Source organism: Pleurodeles waltl, chromosome 7 (assembly GCF_031143425.1).
Source record: "Pleurodeles waltl isolate 20211129_DDA chromosome 7, aPleWal1.hap1.20221129, whole genome shotgun sequence".
Taxonomy (NCBI): Eukaryota; Metazoa; Chordata; class Amphibia; order Caudata; family Salamandridae; genus Pleurodeles; species Pleurodeles waltl.
The window spans coordinates 1,147,572,684-1,147,588,109 of record NC_090446.1 but is presented as its reverse complement, the minus strand read 5'-3'; the positions used below and the strand labels follow the sequence as shown (position 1 = coordinate 1,147,588,109).

Genomic DNA, 15,426 nt, shown 5'->3' with positions numbered 1-15,426 from the left:
GCTCATTGGGATCAGATGGAAGATTTATTGCAATATCCTCCACCAGAGCACCAAAAAAGGGGACAACAAATAGTGATAGAAGGGCAGGCTATTACTAATAATGCTATTAGATGTGCTACTGATGCAGCTGATTCAGCTGCAAGGGGCATGAACACCAGCATAATCATTAGAAGACATGCATGGCTAAGGGCGTCAGGATTTTAACCAGAAATTCAACAAGCAGTTCTTAACATGCCCTTTGACCAACATCTATTTGGCCTGGTGTGAGAAAATAGCCTCTTTCTAGCATGGTTACCCCCATTTTTGGCATGTTTGTCAGTGTGTTTGACAGTGTCACTGGGATCCTGCTAACCAGGAACCCAATGCTTATGTTCTCGCTCCTTCCAAATTTGTCACTACATACTCGTAAACCAGGATTTCATCCCAAATTGGCATACTGGTGCCCCCTTATAACTCCTTAGTATATGGTACTTAGCTACCCAGGGCATTGGGGATCCAGGGAATCCTTATGTGCTGCAGCATTACTTTTGGCACCCATAGGGAGCCCATGCAGAGGTTTCTGCAGGACTGCCATTGCAGTCTGGGTGAAATGGTGCATTTCAGCTACTTATCTTCAAAACAGACAGCAAACATCATTGTTCAGGGTTCCTGTTATTAAAGCCTTTATGGAAGACCTTACGAGGGTTATTCAACCTAGAGTGCCTCTAGCACCTGTGTGTGGAACCTTAATATTGTACTTAAGAGATTTATGGGGCCACCATTTGAACCCATGCATTCTTATAGTCTACAGTTTTTATCATGGAAGGTAGCTTTCTTAGTAGCTAAAACATTCTCCGAAGAAAAACAACTTGTAACACTCCAAGCCCAACACTAGATGGCGGACTTATGCACAGCATGTGAATCTAGAGCACTACATGCCACGAACTGATGTCCACTGGTTAAGTAACATTTTCCATTCCAACCAAGTCTGGGACTCAGTTTTCTTACTCCCTCTAAACTGATCCCTGTACTTGTTAGGAGTGGGGCCATACCTGGTGGGAACTTCCTTCATGTCAGTGTAGGTATACCCCTTACCCTAAGCTGGCAAAGTGTCCGTCCCCTTCCTCTGTGAAGTGGTTCCACAATCCTGCCCCCCAATTCTTCTCAGGGACCCCATTCATGTGGTTGAATGCCTCATGTCCTTGAAACCACCTCTGTATGTCGTCTCCCTGTCTTGTACTCTCTCCCTATGTTCTTATGAATGTGCACAATTTTATCTGACTGCACTGAGGTATTGCTGCCACCATCATTGCTGGATCTGCTCCCCACATCCAGCTCCTTTACTCTAAGCTCATAGTCCAAAAGCATTTTCTCCTCCATGGCTTGTGGTCCCTCTGATCCTCCATTTTTAATCTCTCCAGTTTGGTCTGGTGCCTCCTGGCTCCTCTCCTGTCCTCCAACTTCTCTGTAGTAAGGCCTTTTGATCCACCACTGCTGCTTGACCCAGGGGGTACCTCCTCCCAAAGCTCCCACCTCCTCCCCCCCCCCCCCACTCCCCCCCCACCCCCACCCCAGTAGTGCCTGCGCCCTCTGGACATCTTCCCTAGGATGTGGGTCCGCAGACTCCCCATTGGATCCACAGACTGCCCACTGGCAGTTCTGGCTGCTACCCAGGCCCTCAGTGCCTTCTGTAGCTCCTCTTTTCTTTTTTTGGGAGGTGAGATCTCTGACTTGGACTTTGAGGTTTTTTCAAACTGCCTTCAAGTTTTTCACGGTGTAGGTTTCCAACCTATCCTCCTCAGAAACCAAATCCTTAAAAACCAAATCCTGGGATGCCACGGATGATACTCTTGACTGCGACATGATGTTGTTGGAGTTCACTTGAACTCAAGATCAAAAATAGGTCAAAGAGAAAATCTGTGTGTGTCCCGTAGTGGTCTGCGATATGATAGTAGTGTATACCAGTGCAAGTCCTATCCTCACCGCTGACAACCAATGTTAGAAATGGGATCTCTAGTTGGCAGTCGGTTTGCACCCAGCCCAAGTAGGGACCCTCACTCCAGTCAGGATAAGGGAAATACCCAGCTCAGATAACCCCTGCGCACCCCCTTGGTAGCTTGGCATGAGCAGTCAGGCTTATCTCAGAAGCGATGTGTAAAGCATTTGTGCATAACACACAGTAACACAGTGAAAACACTACAAAAGGACACCACACCAATTTTAGAAAAATAGGCAATATATATATCTGTGTAAAATAAGGCCAAAACGAGAATAATCCAACATACAGTGCTAAAGATATGAATGTTGTAAGATTTAACTTAAAAATACAGTCCCTTGAAGTTGATAACGCTACCTGGGGCTATCATGGCATTGTGATCAACAAAACCAACAGTTCCGTCTGGCGTCACGGGCCAGCTATGGTGTCGGGAAGGCCTGCAAACAGTACCTTGGAATTGCAGGGCCCTGTGATCCTCACGGTGAGCTCCAGAGAACGGCATCGTGGTGTCTTCTCCGGAGTTGGTGCAGGGGGCATCGGGCTCTTGAAGTCACTTGCATTGCGGATGGAACTCCTGGCTGATGAAGTCAGGAGCGCTGGTGTGGATGGCGTTGGGGCTGCGGTGCAAAGCGGGTCGATGCGACATGCGGTGCCCACAGGTCACAGTGCAGGCAGCGGCTCCATGACTGCATCCAGCAGAGTCAGTGAGACCAGGGCTATGGTGTGAAGCGGGACGGTGCGACCTGCAGTGTCACCAGATCACGGTGCAGGCATCTGCGTGACCATTGCTGAAGTGCTGTCGTCAGTAGGCCCATGTCGGCGTTGCGGCGCAGGACTGCCCCGGGCTGTGTTTGAGGGTTGCGGTGCAGGCAGGGATGTCTGTTGACAACACTGTAGTCAATGGTGCTGGCGTCAGTGGACCGGGCCTGCTGTGTGGGACGGTGCTTCGTGCTCCTCACGAGCTGTGTCCACTGGCCACGGTGTAGGCAGCGTTGCTGGTGTCAGCAGGAGAGGTGGTGTCTGGAATGCCCAGGCTGGGGTGGGAGCAAGGCTATGCCGAGCGCAGGGCTCACAGGTTGCGGTGCGAGCAGCGGCTCGGTGAAGTTGTCCAATGACGGTCTTGGTGAGACCAGGTTCGTGGTGCAAAGCAGGGTAGTGCGGCGTCAGCAGGTCACGGTGCAGGCCAGGGGTGTAATTGATGGCGCTGCAGTGGTTTTTCTCCTTGAGCAGCACAAAATACACACTTTCCACTGCTGTAGGAGGATGAAACTGCAGTCTTTGATATCCCTGAGACTTCCAACAGGAGGCACGCTCGATGCCAAGCCCTTGGAGAACTTTCTCAAGCAGGATACACAGCAAAGTTCCCCCTTTGCTCTCTTTTAAGGCAGAAGCAGCAACTGCAGGCTGATCCAGCAAAGGCACACTACTCCTCCCGCTTTCAGCTCTTCTCCTTGGCAGCGGTTCCCCTTGATTTCAGAAAGATTCTAAAAGTCTGCGGTTTTATGCCCAATACTTGTACCCCTTTCTGCCTTTCAAGTTGGCAAACTTCAAAGGAAAGTCTCAGTTCTTTGCAAGATCTTTCTTTGTCCAGGCCAGGCCCCAGACACACACCAGGGTGTTGGAGACTGCATTGTGTGAGGCAGGCACAGTCCTTTCAGGTGTAAGTGACCACTCTTCCCTCCAATCTAGCACAGATGGCTCATCAGGATATTCAGGCTATACCCCAGCTCCCTTTGTGTCACAGTTTAGAGGAGAGATGTAAACAGCCCAACTGTCAAACTGACACAGGCAGGGAATACACAAACGGGCAGAGTCACAGCAAGGTTTAAGCAAAAACAAATGCCTACTTTCTAAAAGTGGCATTTTCAAACTAACAATCTAAAAACCAACTTCACTAAAAGATGTATTTTTAAATTGTGAGTTCAGAGACCCCAAGCACCAAATTTATATCTGCTCTCAAAGAGAAACTGCACTTAAAAGATATTTAAAGGCAGCCCCCCATGTTAATCTATGAGAGAGGTAGGCCTTGCAGAAATGAAGAGTGAATTTAGCAGTATTTCACTGTTAGGACATGTAACACACATCAGTACATGTCCCACCTTTAACATTCACTGCACCCTGCCCATGAGACTACCTAGGGCCTACCTTAGCGGTGCCTTACATGTAGTAAAAGGGAAGGTTTAGGCCTGGCAAGTGGGTATACTTGCCAAATTGAACAGGCAGTTTAAAACTACACACATTGTAGGAAGTTGGCTCCGTATATACTATTTCAAAGTAAGAAATAGTGTGCACAGAGTCCAAGGGTTCCCCTTAGAGGTAAGATAGTGGAAAAATTAAATAATCCTAATGCTCTATTTTGTGGTAGTGTGGTCGAGCAGTAGGCTTATCAGACGGTAGTGTTAAGCATTTGTTGTACACACACAGGCAATAAATGAAGAACACACACTCAGACTTAACTCCAGGCCAATAGTTTTTATATAGAAAAATGTTTTCTTAATTTATTTTTAGAAACAAAATTTCAAGATTTGAAGTAAACACACAAAATGCAAGGTTCTCTTTACAGGACAGTTAGGAACTTTGAATTAGAGCAATAACATGTACAATTTTTGTTAAAATGGCAATAGACTATTTTAAAAGTAGACACAGTGCAAAAATCAACAGTTCCTGGGGGAGTTAAGTATTGGTTAGATTGTGAGGTAAGTAAGACACTTACAAGTCTCAGTTCCTGGGCATAGGCAGCCCACCGTTGTCGTCTTCCGTCGTCTCTGCAAGCTTGTATGTCAGCAGTCCTCTTTTAGTTCAGGTTGCAGGAGTCTGATTTCCTGGGTTCTTGGGTGCCCCTAAATCCTAAATGTAGGGGTGTGTTTAGGTCTGGGAGGGCAGTAGCCAATGACTACTGTCGTGGAGGGTGGCTACACCCTCTTTGTGCCTCCTCCCTTTGGGGAGGGGGGCACATCCCTAATCCTATTGGGGGAATCCTCCAAACTCAAGATGGAGGATTTCTCAAGGCAGGGGTCACCTCAGCTCAGGACACCTTAGGGGCTGTCCTGACTGGTGGGTGACTCCTCCTTGTTTTTCTCATTATCTCCTCCAGCCTGGCCGCCAAAAGTGGGGGCAGTGGCCAGAGGGGCAGGCATCTCCACTAGCTGTGATGCACTGTGGTGCTGTAACCAAGGGGGTGAGTCTTTGAGGCTCACCGCCAGGTGTTACAGTTCCTGCAGCGGGAGGTGAGAAGCACCTCCACCCAGTACAGGCTTTGTTCCTGGCCACAGAGTGTCAAAGGCACTCTCCCCATGTGGCCAGCAACTTGTCTGGTGTGTGGCAGGCTGGCAGAAACTGGTCAGCCTCACACTAGAAGTCGGATTGGTATTCAGGGAGCATCTCTAAGATGCCCTCTGGGTGCATTTTACAATGAATTCCACACTGGCATCAGTGTGCATTTATTGTGCTGAGACGTTTTATACCAAACGTCCCAGATTTCAGTGTAGCCATTATCGAACTGTGGAGTTGGTGTTTGACAAACTCCCAGACCATATACTCTTATGGCTACCCTGCACTTACAATGTCTAAGGTTTTGCTTAGACAGTGTAGGGGCATATTGATCATGCACATATGCCCTCACCTGTGGTATAGTGCACCCTGCCTTAGGGCTGTAAGACCTGCTAGAGGGGTGACTTACCTATGCCACAGGTAGTGTGAGGTTGGCATGGCACTCTGAGGTGAGTGCCATGTCGACTTAGTAATTTTCTCCCCACCAGCATACACAAGCTGTGAGGTAGTGTGCATGTGCTGAGTGAGGGGTTCCCAGGATGGCATAAGACATGCTGCAGCCTTTAGAGACCTTCCCTTGCATCAGGGCCCTTTGTACCAGGGGTACCAGTTACAAGGGACTTATCTGAGTGCCAGGGCTGTGCCATTTGTGGAAGCAAAGGTACAATTTAGAGAAAAAACACTACTGCTGGGACTTGGTTAGCAGGGTCCCAGCACACTTTCAATCAAAACTTAGCATCAGCAACCGCAAAAAGTCAGGGGGTAACCATGCCAAGGAGGCATTTCCTTACACACACAGACACTACAGTGACAGGTCTGAGCCATGTTTGCAGGGCTAGTGCTGCAGGCCCACTAGTAGCATTTGATTTACAGGCCTTGGCACCTCTAGTGCACTTTACTAGGGACTTACCAGTAAATCAAATATGCCAATCATGGATAAAGCTAACAGTACAATTTATATAGAGAGCACTTGCACTTTAGCTCTGATTAGCAGTGTTAAAATGAGCAGAGACAATAAACCAGCAAAAACAGAGATCATTACACCATAAAAACAGGAGGTCTGAAGGCAAAAAGACAGGGGAGACATGCCAAACAGCTGCAAGGTCTAACAGATAACAAGGAACTTTTCCGGTTTCTAGGGTAAAGCAGTGTTCTAGATGAAGCTCAGTCTGGTTTCTGTCCATTTCATATGATTGAATCTCTTCAGGTCTCCATTTTAGATACGTTTTGAATACTCACAGACCAAAGTAATTCAATTCCTTTTGGTCAGTGTTTAATAGTTTTCCATGACCACTGTTTGTGAGGTTAGCAGAAGGTGGAATCCAGGGACTGACTTTGAAGTGGATTAAGTCATACCTTGGCTACTTCGGCACCTGGACATATTTTAGGTATCAGTTGCACTTAATAAATAATAAATCTCATTTAGATTATATGACATCCATAGCCCCTAACATTTTTTTTGTTGGCATTACAACAGTGTAGGGAGGGTCTGGGCTCAGCAGCTGCAACATCAATCTTCTCACAACTCTGCTAGATCAGTTGGAGAAAAACCACTCAAATTTGCCCTTTCTCATCCACGATTCATTTATTGGAGGGCAATCACCATTTATCAATGGGTGCTTGAGATAATTTCATGTGGGTGCTCCCTGTCCTTTGTGGGTATACCTCCATAGATTCCTACTGCTTGCTGACCTGCTCACCATCCACAAGAAGTTTCACTCTTGAAGACCGAGGTCCTTGTCGTGCACTACAAAGTGGTGCCAGAGGTGGAGATGGGGAAGGCGTGTTAGTACTTGGGAAGTATGGATTCCTCCAGCGTATCTTGGACTTGCTGTCTCTTTCTCTGATATGAGACCTATTCAGAATTCTGTTCCTTGGGCAAGTTGTATTGGCCTTAAACCTGCAGGACTGTATGCCGTCTGAGTTTTCTGTGAGCCTACTTCCACCTTTTTTTTTTTTTTTTTTTTTCCCCTTCCCACAGAAATCCCCCCACTGTTTGCGGTCCTGCCTTTTGAAGACTACGCAAAGGGCAGAGATCAGCCCAAAGAGAGTGGCAGGAGGTGCAGACTACACCTGTTTAGATGACTGGGTGGTGAAGGTGATCTTCACGCAGTTTTTCTCTCATTTGGCTTCACCATAGACCGTTCCACCATAAAATATTTAAAATAACTTAGCAGAACCCACATGCATGCTCTTCCAGTAGTGTTTCTGGTAGAGACTTCTAACCGCAAATTTCGTGATAACTCTAGGCACCAAACTGGATCCAGAGATTTTTCTCAGCAGTGCTCCTGCATGTTAGCAAGTGGCATGGTGCAGCTTCTGTCCGCTTTGCTCCACCCCAAAAGTGTCACTGGATCAACATATAGGCATCACCACCGCACTTTGTGTTTTCTCTCTGCACCTTAGAAAGTGTGACTAGAGCTCGCTTCCAAAGAATTTACTTTGTCAAACATTTTTTCTTCTGAAAAATCTTTTTCCACAGTGCATTGGACATATTCTTCAATGAAAACTACCAGGTTTAAGCCTTTTAGGAACTGCTACAAACAGATGTCTTTGATGGGCCCCACAAGTTAAATCACTGGTGTCTAGGGTCATCACACAGCTACAGTTCCTTCCACAACTGCGCCTAGATGAATCCTAAGGTGATCTGAAAACAATAAGCCTACCTCTTTGCCTCTGAACATTAACAGAAGGTGCTTAAGAACCTCTCTGGATCAAAGTCAAGGAGTGGACTTTGCTCCTGCTCTTAAGGCCATTCTCTCGAAATATCTTCCTCCCTCTCCAATCTTGAGTTAAGTCCAAATTGAGGAAGGAACACAAGGGGAACCTGGATTATTTTACATCTCACCACCCTTGAGTTGTGGGGACATCAAGATGACTCACTTTTTTGATCCAGATCTCCTACCATGGAACCAATTCCACTACTGGTCCCAATGTAACCCAACTTCACATGTCTTATTGCTGTGCCATAACAGTTCGAGGCCTTCAAGGACCCCATGTTGCAAATTATTGACACCCTTCGGTCTCTGGCTCACCTTCAGACCCCTATGGTCTGAGAACAGCTCCAGTCAGATTAGTCTGCAGATCCATCCCCAACAGTCTCTGCCTCTTGACCCAGTAGCAGGGTCTGTCCTGACTCTGGGACTAGTGCCTATGCCTGCTGTGAACCTGACACTGTGATCCATGGTGGTTCCTGCGTCCTCAAGGCAGGCTGACACAGCTGAATGAGGCTCCAATTGCCTTTTGTCTCTTGAAGTAAATCCACCACAACCATGACTGAAATTGCATCCCACCGTATGTTCAATGCAACTGATCCAACCTTATTCTTAAATTCTCTAAATTTCACCTCCACTTCACATGAGTCCCACCCTCAAGCACTCTAAAAAGTTTTGGCTCTGATTCAGAGCATAGACAACTTGGTACGGATGTCAACAGTGGAGATGATGCCACCTACTACTGAGACAATGAGAACATTTTTGTGGACATTCATGGCCAATTGCTTAAAAACCTCCTCTGACACTAGGTTGATTTCGACCCCCTAGGCCCTCCACTAAAGAATCTGCCTCTTTCAACGTAGCTATACAACATGCTGCCCGAAGTCCTTGACTTAACAGCTGCCATGTATTTGAGGTCAAGGCAAATGTACTGACAGAGGTCTTGCAACTTGAGCAAGCCTCCACCGTACCACCACTCCTTTTAAGAAGGCTCTCAGACACACCAATTGGCACTTGGGCCAAACCTTGCTCTTGCCCTGCAGTAAATAGGCAAGTGTGTAGAAGACCTAGACCTGTCCCAGGAGATCTTGCCCTCCTTATTCAGAATCCTACGCCTAATAGCCCGGTGGTCCAGGCTTTCATGAGTAGTTCTAAACCCAAATTTGTTCTTTGCAATTCATCCTGACAGCAAATCGATGCAGATGTAGGCATTTGGAGAATTTGTTTTCTTTATCTACTCTTGCTCGTTGTTCTCTTAATGCCAGCAGCTTATTAGGTAGCTATTCACATGAACTTATGTGATACGGGTCTTGTCAACAGTCCCTGATGAGTATCGTTCCAGTTTGGTACAAATCATCTAAGATTGCCAAGACCCAACAAAATTTCGTCAGTTACGGAGTAGCCACTACTCAGTGATTAGGGAAGGTGGTATGAGACCCACAGGCTTTTTGGGTGACGTCAACGCATCACTAATGGACCTGACTGAGCAATAAGGACAGTTCCCTGCTAGTAAACCACCTTGTTGACTCGTATAACATCCGGGTGAAAAAACTCAGCGGACTACGACTAGCAGATCACAAATGCCAGTTACATCTGAAGGTGAGTCAAGGCATCTTCTAGCAATGGGGCAAGCCCTGGCTCGAACTATTGGCATCACTCAGTGCACAATATTCACACTTTTGTGCTCTGGAGTTCCTAAGAAGGCTCTCTCTCCAAGACCCATTTTTCGTAGAGTGGAGCTTGAAACTCTTGTATGTCTTCTGCCTCTACCATTCCTGCCCGGAGTTCTGAAGGTCAGGAACTACCAGGCCTGAGTCATCCGGGTGGCTCCAGATTTGACCAGGAGTGTTGGGCCTGGAACTTCTGGACATGAGCATCTGTCCCCCGATCACGCTGCTTGGCAACGGTGACCATATCCTGTTTCGTGGCACAGGACCTGCAGGGTGAATGCACTCATCTCATATTTTGATAGAACAGCCCTCCCATGGTAAGAAACCCTTCTTCTCAGGGTAACGAGTGATGAGCATTTGAAGACATTAGAACAGTATGTGCACATTAGTGTGCAATTTTTTTTTTTTTTTTTTTTTTTTTTTTTTTTAAATCTGCCTAGCCTCAAAGACCTTTCTGGAGTGCAAGCACATGTTTCATAAGACAAAACCACTGCAGTTGACTGCCTGGACAATTGGAGAGGTAGGGGTACATGTGCCTTTTCCCGCAGGCCCTCAGGTTGCTGCTCTGGTCTCTGCAGCAATGAGTGCTTTGATGCAGATGCACCTAGTAGGTTCTTTGTATGTGGTTGTCCCTAGAATTCTTAAGTCTGGGGTTCACTCTGTTGTGACACTGATGATTTTTAAACACTTAGTGCTTCTTTCTGGTCAACCTTAACCAGGAAGTGCCCTTTAAAAAAAAATACACCATTGTCCTCTGATGGGTACAGAGTGGCGTGTTTCACCTGTTGTAGTATTGGGGATTTGCTTTATTCTTTATCTGATTCCAAGCCTCCCTCATATTCTTCAGAAGTCTGTCAGACAAGGCTCAGCTGACCCTTTTAGCTCCAGATGGGCAATGATTATCTGTGCTTCCAATCTATTGGGACATTAGTGTTAGGCCTCAGAGTATGTTGCCATACAGGGCAGATCTTATATTGCTGCAGGGTGTTCAGGTCCTGTACTCCAACTGTCAGGTTTGAGACTCCATGGATGGAGATGGAGTTGTGTATGCTGAGATTTTTGAAGCTCCAATAGTTGTTTCCAAAGTTATTTTGGTCAGAACTCATTCTTCGATCAAGACGGTATGCTGGATATCTGATAGGTTTGTGTTCTGTGGTAACTGGATCCTTTCCGAACAAAACAGTCAAATGTTCTCTGCTTTTCCTTCTCTTACTAGACCAGGATTGGCGAATTCTACTGTCAAATTATTTGCTTTACTTAGTCCCTTTTTTATGCCTATGTAACCAGCTCCATCTGTTCAAGTTCTCTGTGCTGCCTAGGCTTCTGCAGGGTGTTTTTTACTTTTCCTCCAGTTTGCCTTGTGGTTCCAGTGTGGAACCTTAACTTGATTTTAGAGTTTTTGATGGCCCTGCCATTTGAGCCTCATCATAGCTATTCATTAAAATTGCAGACATTGAAGATTGTCATCTTGGATTTTTTTTATTAGTATAGTTAAAACTAGATCTACCAGAAAAGGCTTGAACTAAGTTAAGTGCTTGTGTTTTCCAGTCCATCTAGGCTACTGGACAAAATAGTCTGCCTGTTGTGAGAGGGAGATAATGGACACAGTACAGAGACGCTAATGAGTCCATAGCCTGGGGACTGAGGTGATTAAGCAATCGAGCTTAGAACTTCAACTTGTAAGTTATTAAAGTAATCAGGCACCCGATGATTCGACTCAGACTAACAGATTTGTTTACATTGCCCAATACTGTGAATATTGATGATCTTGTTTAATTGACACCACAGTTGCACTTAACTGTTATTCTTGCCCCACAGCCTTCAGTTGGACAAGTAGCTCGAGTGGATGTCAGCAGTAAAGTGGAAGTTGTGTGGGCTGATGATTCTAAGACGATTGTGCTGCCTCAGGTAAGACATTAGGGTTGCTCACTGTGCCATGTGTACTAGAGTATCTGTTCCTGCTCAACTTCATGTGAACACCTTTGGTGAGAGTGAGGTTTTCAAGGTACAAGGTTATAATTGAGAAAAGTAACCTGTGAGGTAGGAGTAACAGTGCAAGCAGCCATTGTTTCAGTCTTCACATACCGTGTTTTCTGGTGCCTTACATTTTTTAAGGTGACTTTTTTTATTAATATTTTCTGTTAATGCTGGAGAACTAAATCTTCTTTATAATTTCTGTGATGGAAGGACAGTGGGGCATCTGCATTTAATTGTGAAGTTACGCAGTCTTGCCAATGTGGAAAATCTGACCCTTCATAGAAAAGCAGTGTTTAGTCCAGCTCCTTTCAGTCTACAAAAGTACCAGGTTACACCTCTTTTAACCTTCCACTCGTGAGAAGAGGGTTGTGTACATTGTATTCCTCCTTTGTTTCTTTTTTTTCTTTTTTTTTTTTTAAACCCATTGTGAGTCTTGCTTAATCCAGCTCCTTTCAGACTACAAAAGTATCCTCTTACATCTCGTTTAACCTTCTAAATATGAGAGGAGGATTGTGTACATTTTTATTCCTTTAACTCATTGCATGTCTTTTAAATTCAACATAGAATGCTTTAACAATACAGCCTCACAAGTGTGGCCTTTCAGGCGGGTACCAAATAGTATAGATGTATTTAAGTCTGTTAACTGTCTGTTTTCTGCAGCTGTTCTGTTTGGGAATGGGAGTGTATTGATTTTTGTTTCAGGTACATCAATATACTGATCCAGTGTTTGTGGATGTTATAGTACTGTTTGAAAAGGGGCGGTGTTCTGTCAGGATTGCTGTACTATGATGGAGTATCCTCTTAAAGAACTGCACAAAAGGTGCATCTGATTCCTTTAGAATTCAGTATTATTAGTTCAAATGAGTTTGCAGTGCACTCTGAGGTGGCACACTAGTCAGCCAGTGAAGAAGACCAAACATCATCGCACCATCAGGAAAGACCTCAATTAATACTTTCCTTGACAGCTGTCTAGATTTCAGATCTTTGGCCTGCATGAGCTTTGCAACTGGTCACTAGTGAGGCACTGTTCAGAGTAAGATCTTGACTATGAACATTTGGCAGTAGCACTCAGAAAATCCACCTGTGTACCATACTGGTAAGCAATTTCATGGGTTCCTGGTGTTTACTGGTATGTTTTTATTGAAAGTTCAAAGACTAAAATGAGGTAGGAGGCATAGCATTAACTTACATTGTTATGACTGAAACTTAGCATATACGAAGATCTAAGACCAGGGTAAATGATCATAAGAGGAGCAGGCGTAATGGAGATCTATCAAAGCACAGAAATAGGCATGAGGATAAAGTAGGATAAATAATCTATTTGTACTTTCACGGTGTTTTAGGATCACACCACATTTACCAGTGACCAGAGCTTAAATATTAAACTTAAATAGCTCTTAGAAGGTGGTGATTTGGGAGTATTGCATAAGAGGTGATGATGCTGGGTTGTTTATGTAGCAGGGGCGCATCTCATGTGTAAAAAAACTGCTCTGTGGCCCATTTCTCCAGGTTAAACTTCTTTCCCCTATCTATTGTGCATGCTGCAGTATTTACATGTGTCTGAATGAAAAATAAGTACAGGATAAAAGTAGCATGGCAAGTCAGTTGTTGATGGTGTTCAGAAGTAGTTTAGTAAGCCACCCGTTTTAGTATCTCCCGCCTAGCCTTTCAATAGGCGTGGAGAATGAAATCATAAGGCCTTTTGACACTAGCCTTCCTGACCTGGGCAAGACTAGGACTACACAAAACCATGTGTGCCGAAGTGCAAAGTGAGTTAATTAACCTGTGCCTTTCCTAAAACCTTTGAAGAGTGACAATCCTTTCCAATGTTCCCCGAGGGTGGAAAGGCAATCTAAAGTTAACCAAGGTGCAAGGGTGGGCAACAGGTGACCTGGTTCTCCATGGCCTGCACAGTGTTTCTGGCCACAGAGGAGATGATCATCAGGAACCTGTGCCTGCATCCTGTTCCTATTTGCGAGCAAGGCACAAGAGTGGGTTCCAGCTGACCTGGTCTTTTGTGGCCCACACAATGTTGTGGGCCATGGAGGACTGGATCAGCTCGTCCCTGCTGTGGGTGCTGGGGACAGAGCGCAACAGCGGGTGCTAGCTGATGGGCTCCTGTGTGGTATGCAGCATTAACTAGATCATACAGAAGTGAGTGTCCTGAAACACTCATTGCCCTGCCTTTCTTTTTTTTTTTATTTTTTAAAGCCTAACCCCACCCACCCTCCCCTTGCTTTTGGGCATGGAGGAGGGAGTGTTTGGTAGTATGGAGACAAATACCTCCATGCCTCCCACCCCTTGCCTTGTCTGAGTGTGAGGAAGGAAATTAACTCCCTCACCCTCTGGTGTCAGGCAAGAAGATGTCTTAAGAAAGAAGAGTGGGTGAGATGTCAGCTGCCCCCATTTTCCAGGGGGCCTGGGTTGAAGGAGAATTTTATACAATGTTGCTGGTCATGGCCGAGCTGGTCAGCTGGCCCCCACTCTTTAGCCCTTATCGAAATTGGGAACGTGCTGCAAGAGTGGTGGTTGATCACCCCTTTGTTTTATGCCCTCCCCCTCCCTTAGACATGGCGAATGGGGACCTTGGGGCCATCCTTGGACTACATGATGACATTGACATTACGGCCACCTTCACTTGAGCAAGGCAGGGGAAGGTGGCTCACAGTACCTCTGCCCTTGGGGAATGTGGGGGACCTGTGGTACACATTTCGCTCCCCCCTCTACACCTCCCAGCTTGTATTAGGAACCGTTACTATTATCACAACAATTACTGCACCACCAAGGTCACCAGTATGACTCCTTTGTTAATACCACCTGCTTTACCATGACACCCACCTAAATATGGCATTACACCCACCATCATACGTCCTCACAATCAACCGTATAGGACCACGCATCCTGCACCAACATAAACATCATGCGCTAATACGCCCACCAACCATAATCATATTCCAATGTCCACCATAACACTTTATTACACCCACCATTGTGCGTCCACACACCCAAGATCACACACAATATCATACAGCTAGCTTGCCAGGCAGCCTTGATTGTCCAAACCACCACCACCATCATCATACACTCACACCCACCATGATATAGTCACAGCAACCTAAAAGCAAATACATAAATTCCCTAAAAACATAAAATTGAAAGGGAGCTAAGGTTTAATAGTACAATAGCAGCTTCACATTAAAGCCTTGGCATTTACTGATTAAGCTGCTGCCTTCCCCAAGTGTCCTAAATCCACCATTTCAAGTAACCCTTAACTACCACCCCACAGTTTTTAATTTTTTTCCATCTGAAAATATGTACAGTATTGTATTTCATTATATTTATTTAGCGTTTACTATCCTTAATGAGGAGCTGAAGTGCTTTATGCTGAGCAATGCACTGCTTTCAAACTGAAGGCTCTTAAACCAGATGTTATTGGTTGTTGTTGGTTAGTGGTATAAATTGTGCTTGCAAGGAAACCATCTCATGCATCTATTCCAGCTTCTTTGTGGTAGATAGAATTAACAGGAATTTAAAGTGCTCATTAGTGCGGAGGAATGCAGCTGGTTAGTGGGACCATTAGATGAACTACATGCAAAGAAGCATTATTAGTTTTCAGGGGTATGCCTTTCAGAAGTCAGGTTGTACTCTTAAGTGCAGTGTGAGCAATTTTCAGAAATTCTGTAAGATTGTATTTGATATTAGTAACCTGTCATAGTTGGACTCTTGCTCTGGGCAAGACTGCTGGTTTAAGGCTGACAGTACTTATGTTTGTAGATGACTATGCCTATCCTACAACAAGTTGCAACTGTCGTCCCAACCC

The 15,426-nt window shown here is 45.4% G+C and overlaps 1 protein-coding gene across 1 annotated transcript in view; it reads left to right on the top strand.

Moving 5' to 3' along the window:
• UBE2O (ubiquitin conjugating enzyme E2 O) overlaps window positions 1–15,426 on the top strand; it is a 738,495-nt gene that overhangs the window by 478,700 nt on the left and 244,369 nt on the right. Inside the window, exon 13 of the mRNA XM_069200225.1 lies at window positions 11,448–11,537. Within this exon, the coding sequence (XP_069056326.1) occupies window positions 11,448–11,537 (90 nt within the window). The remainder of the gene's footprint in view (window positions 1–11,447; window positions 11,538–15,426) is intronic.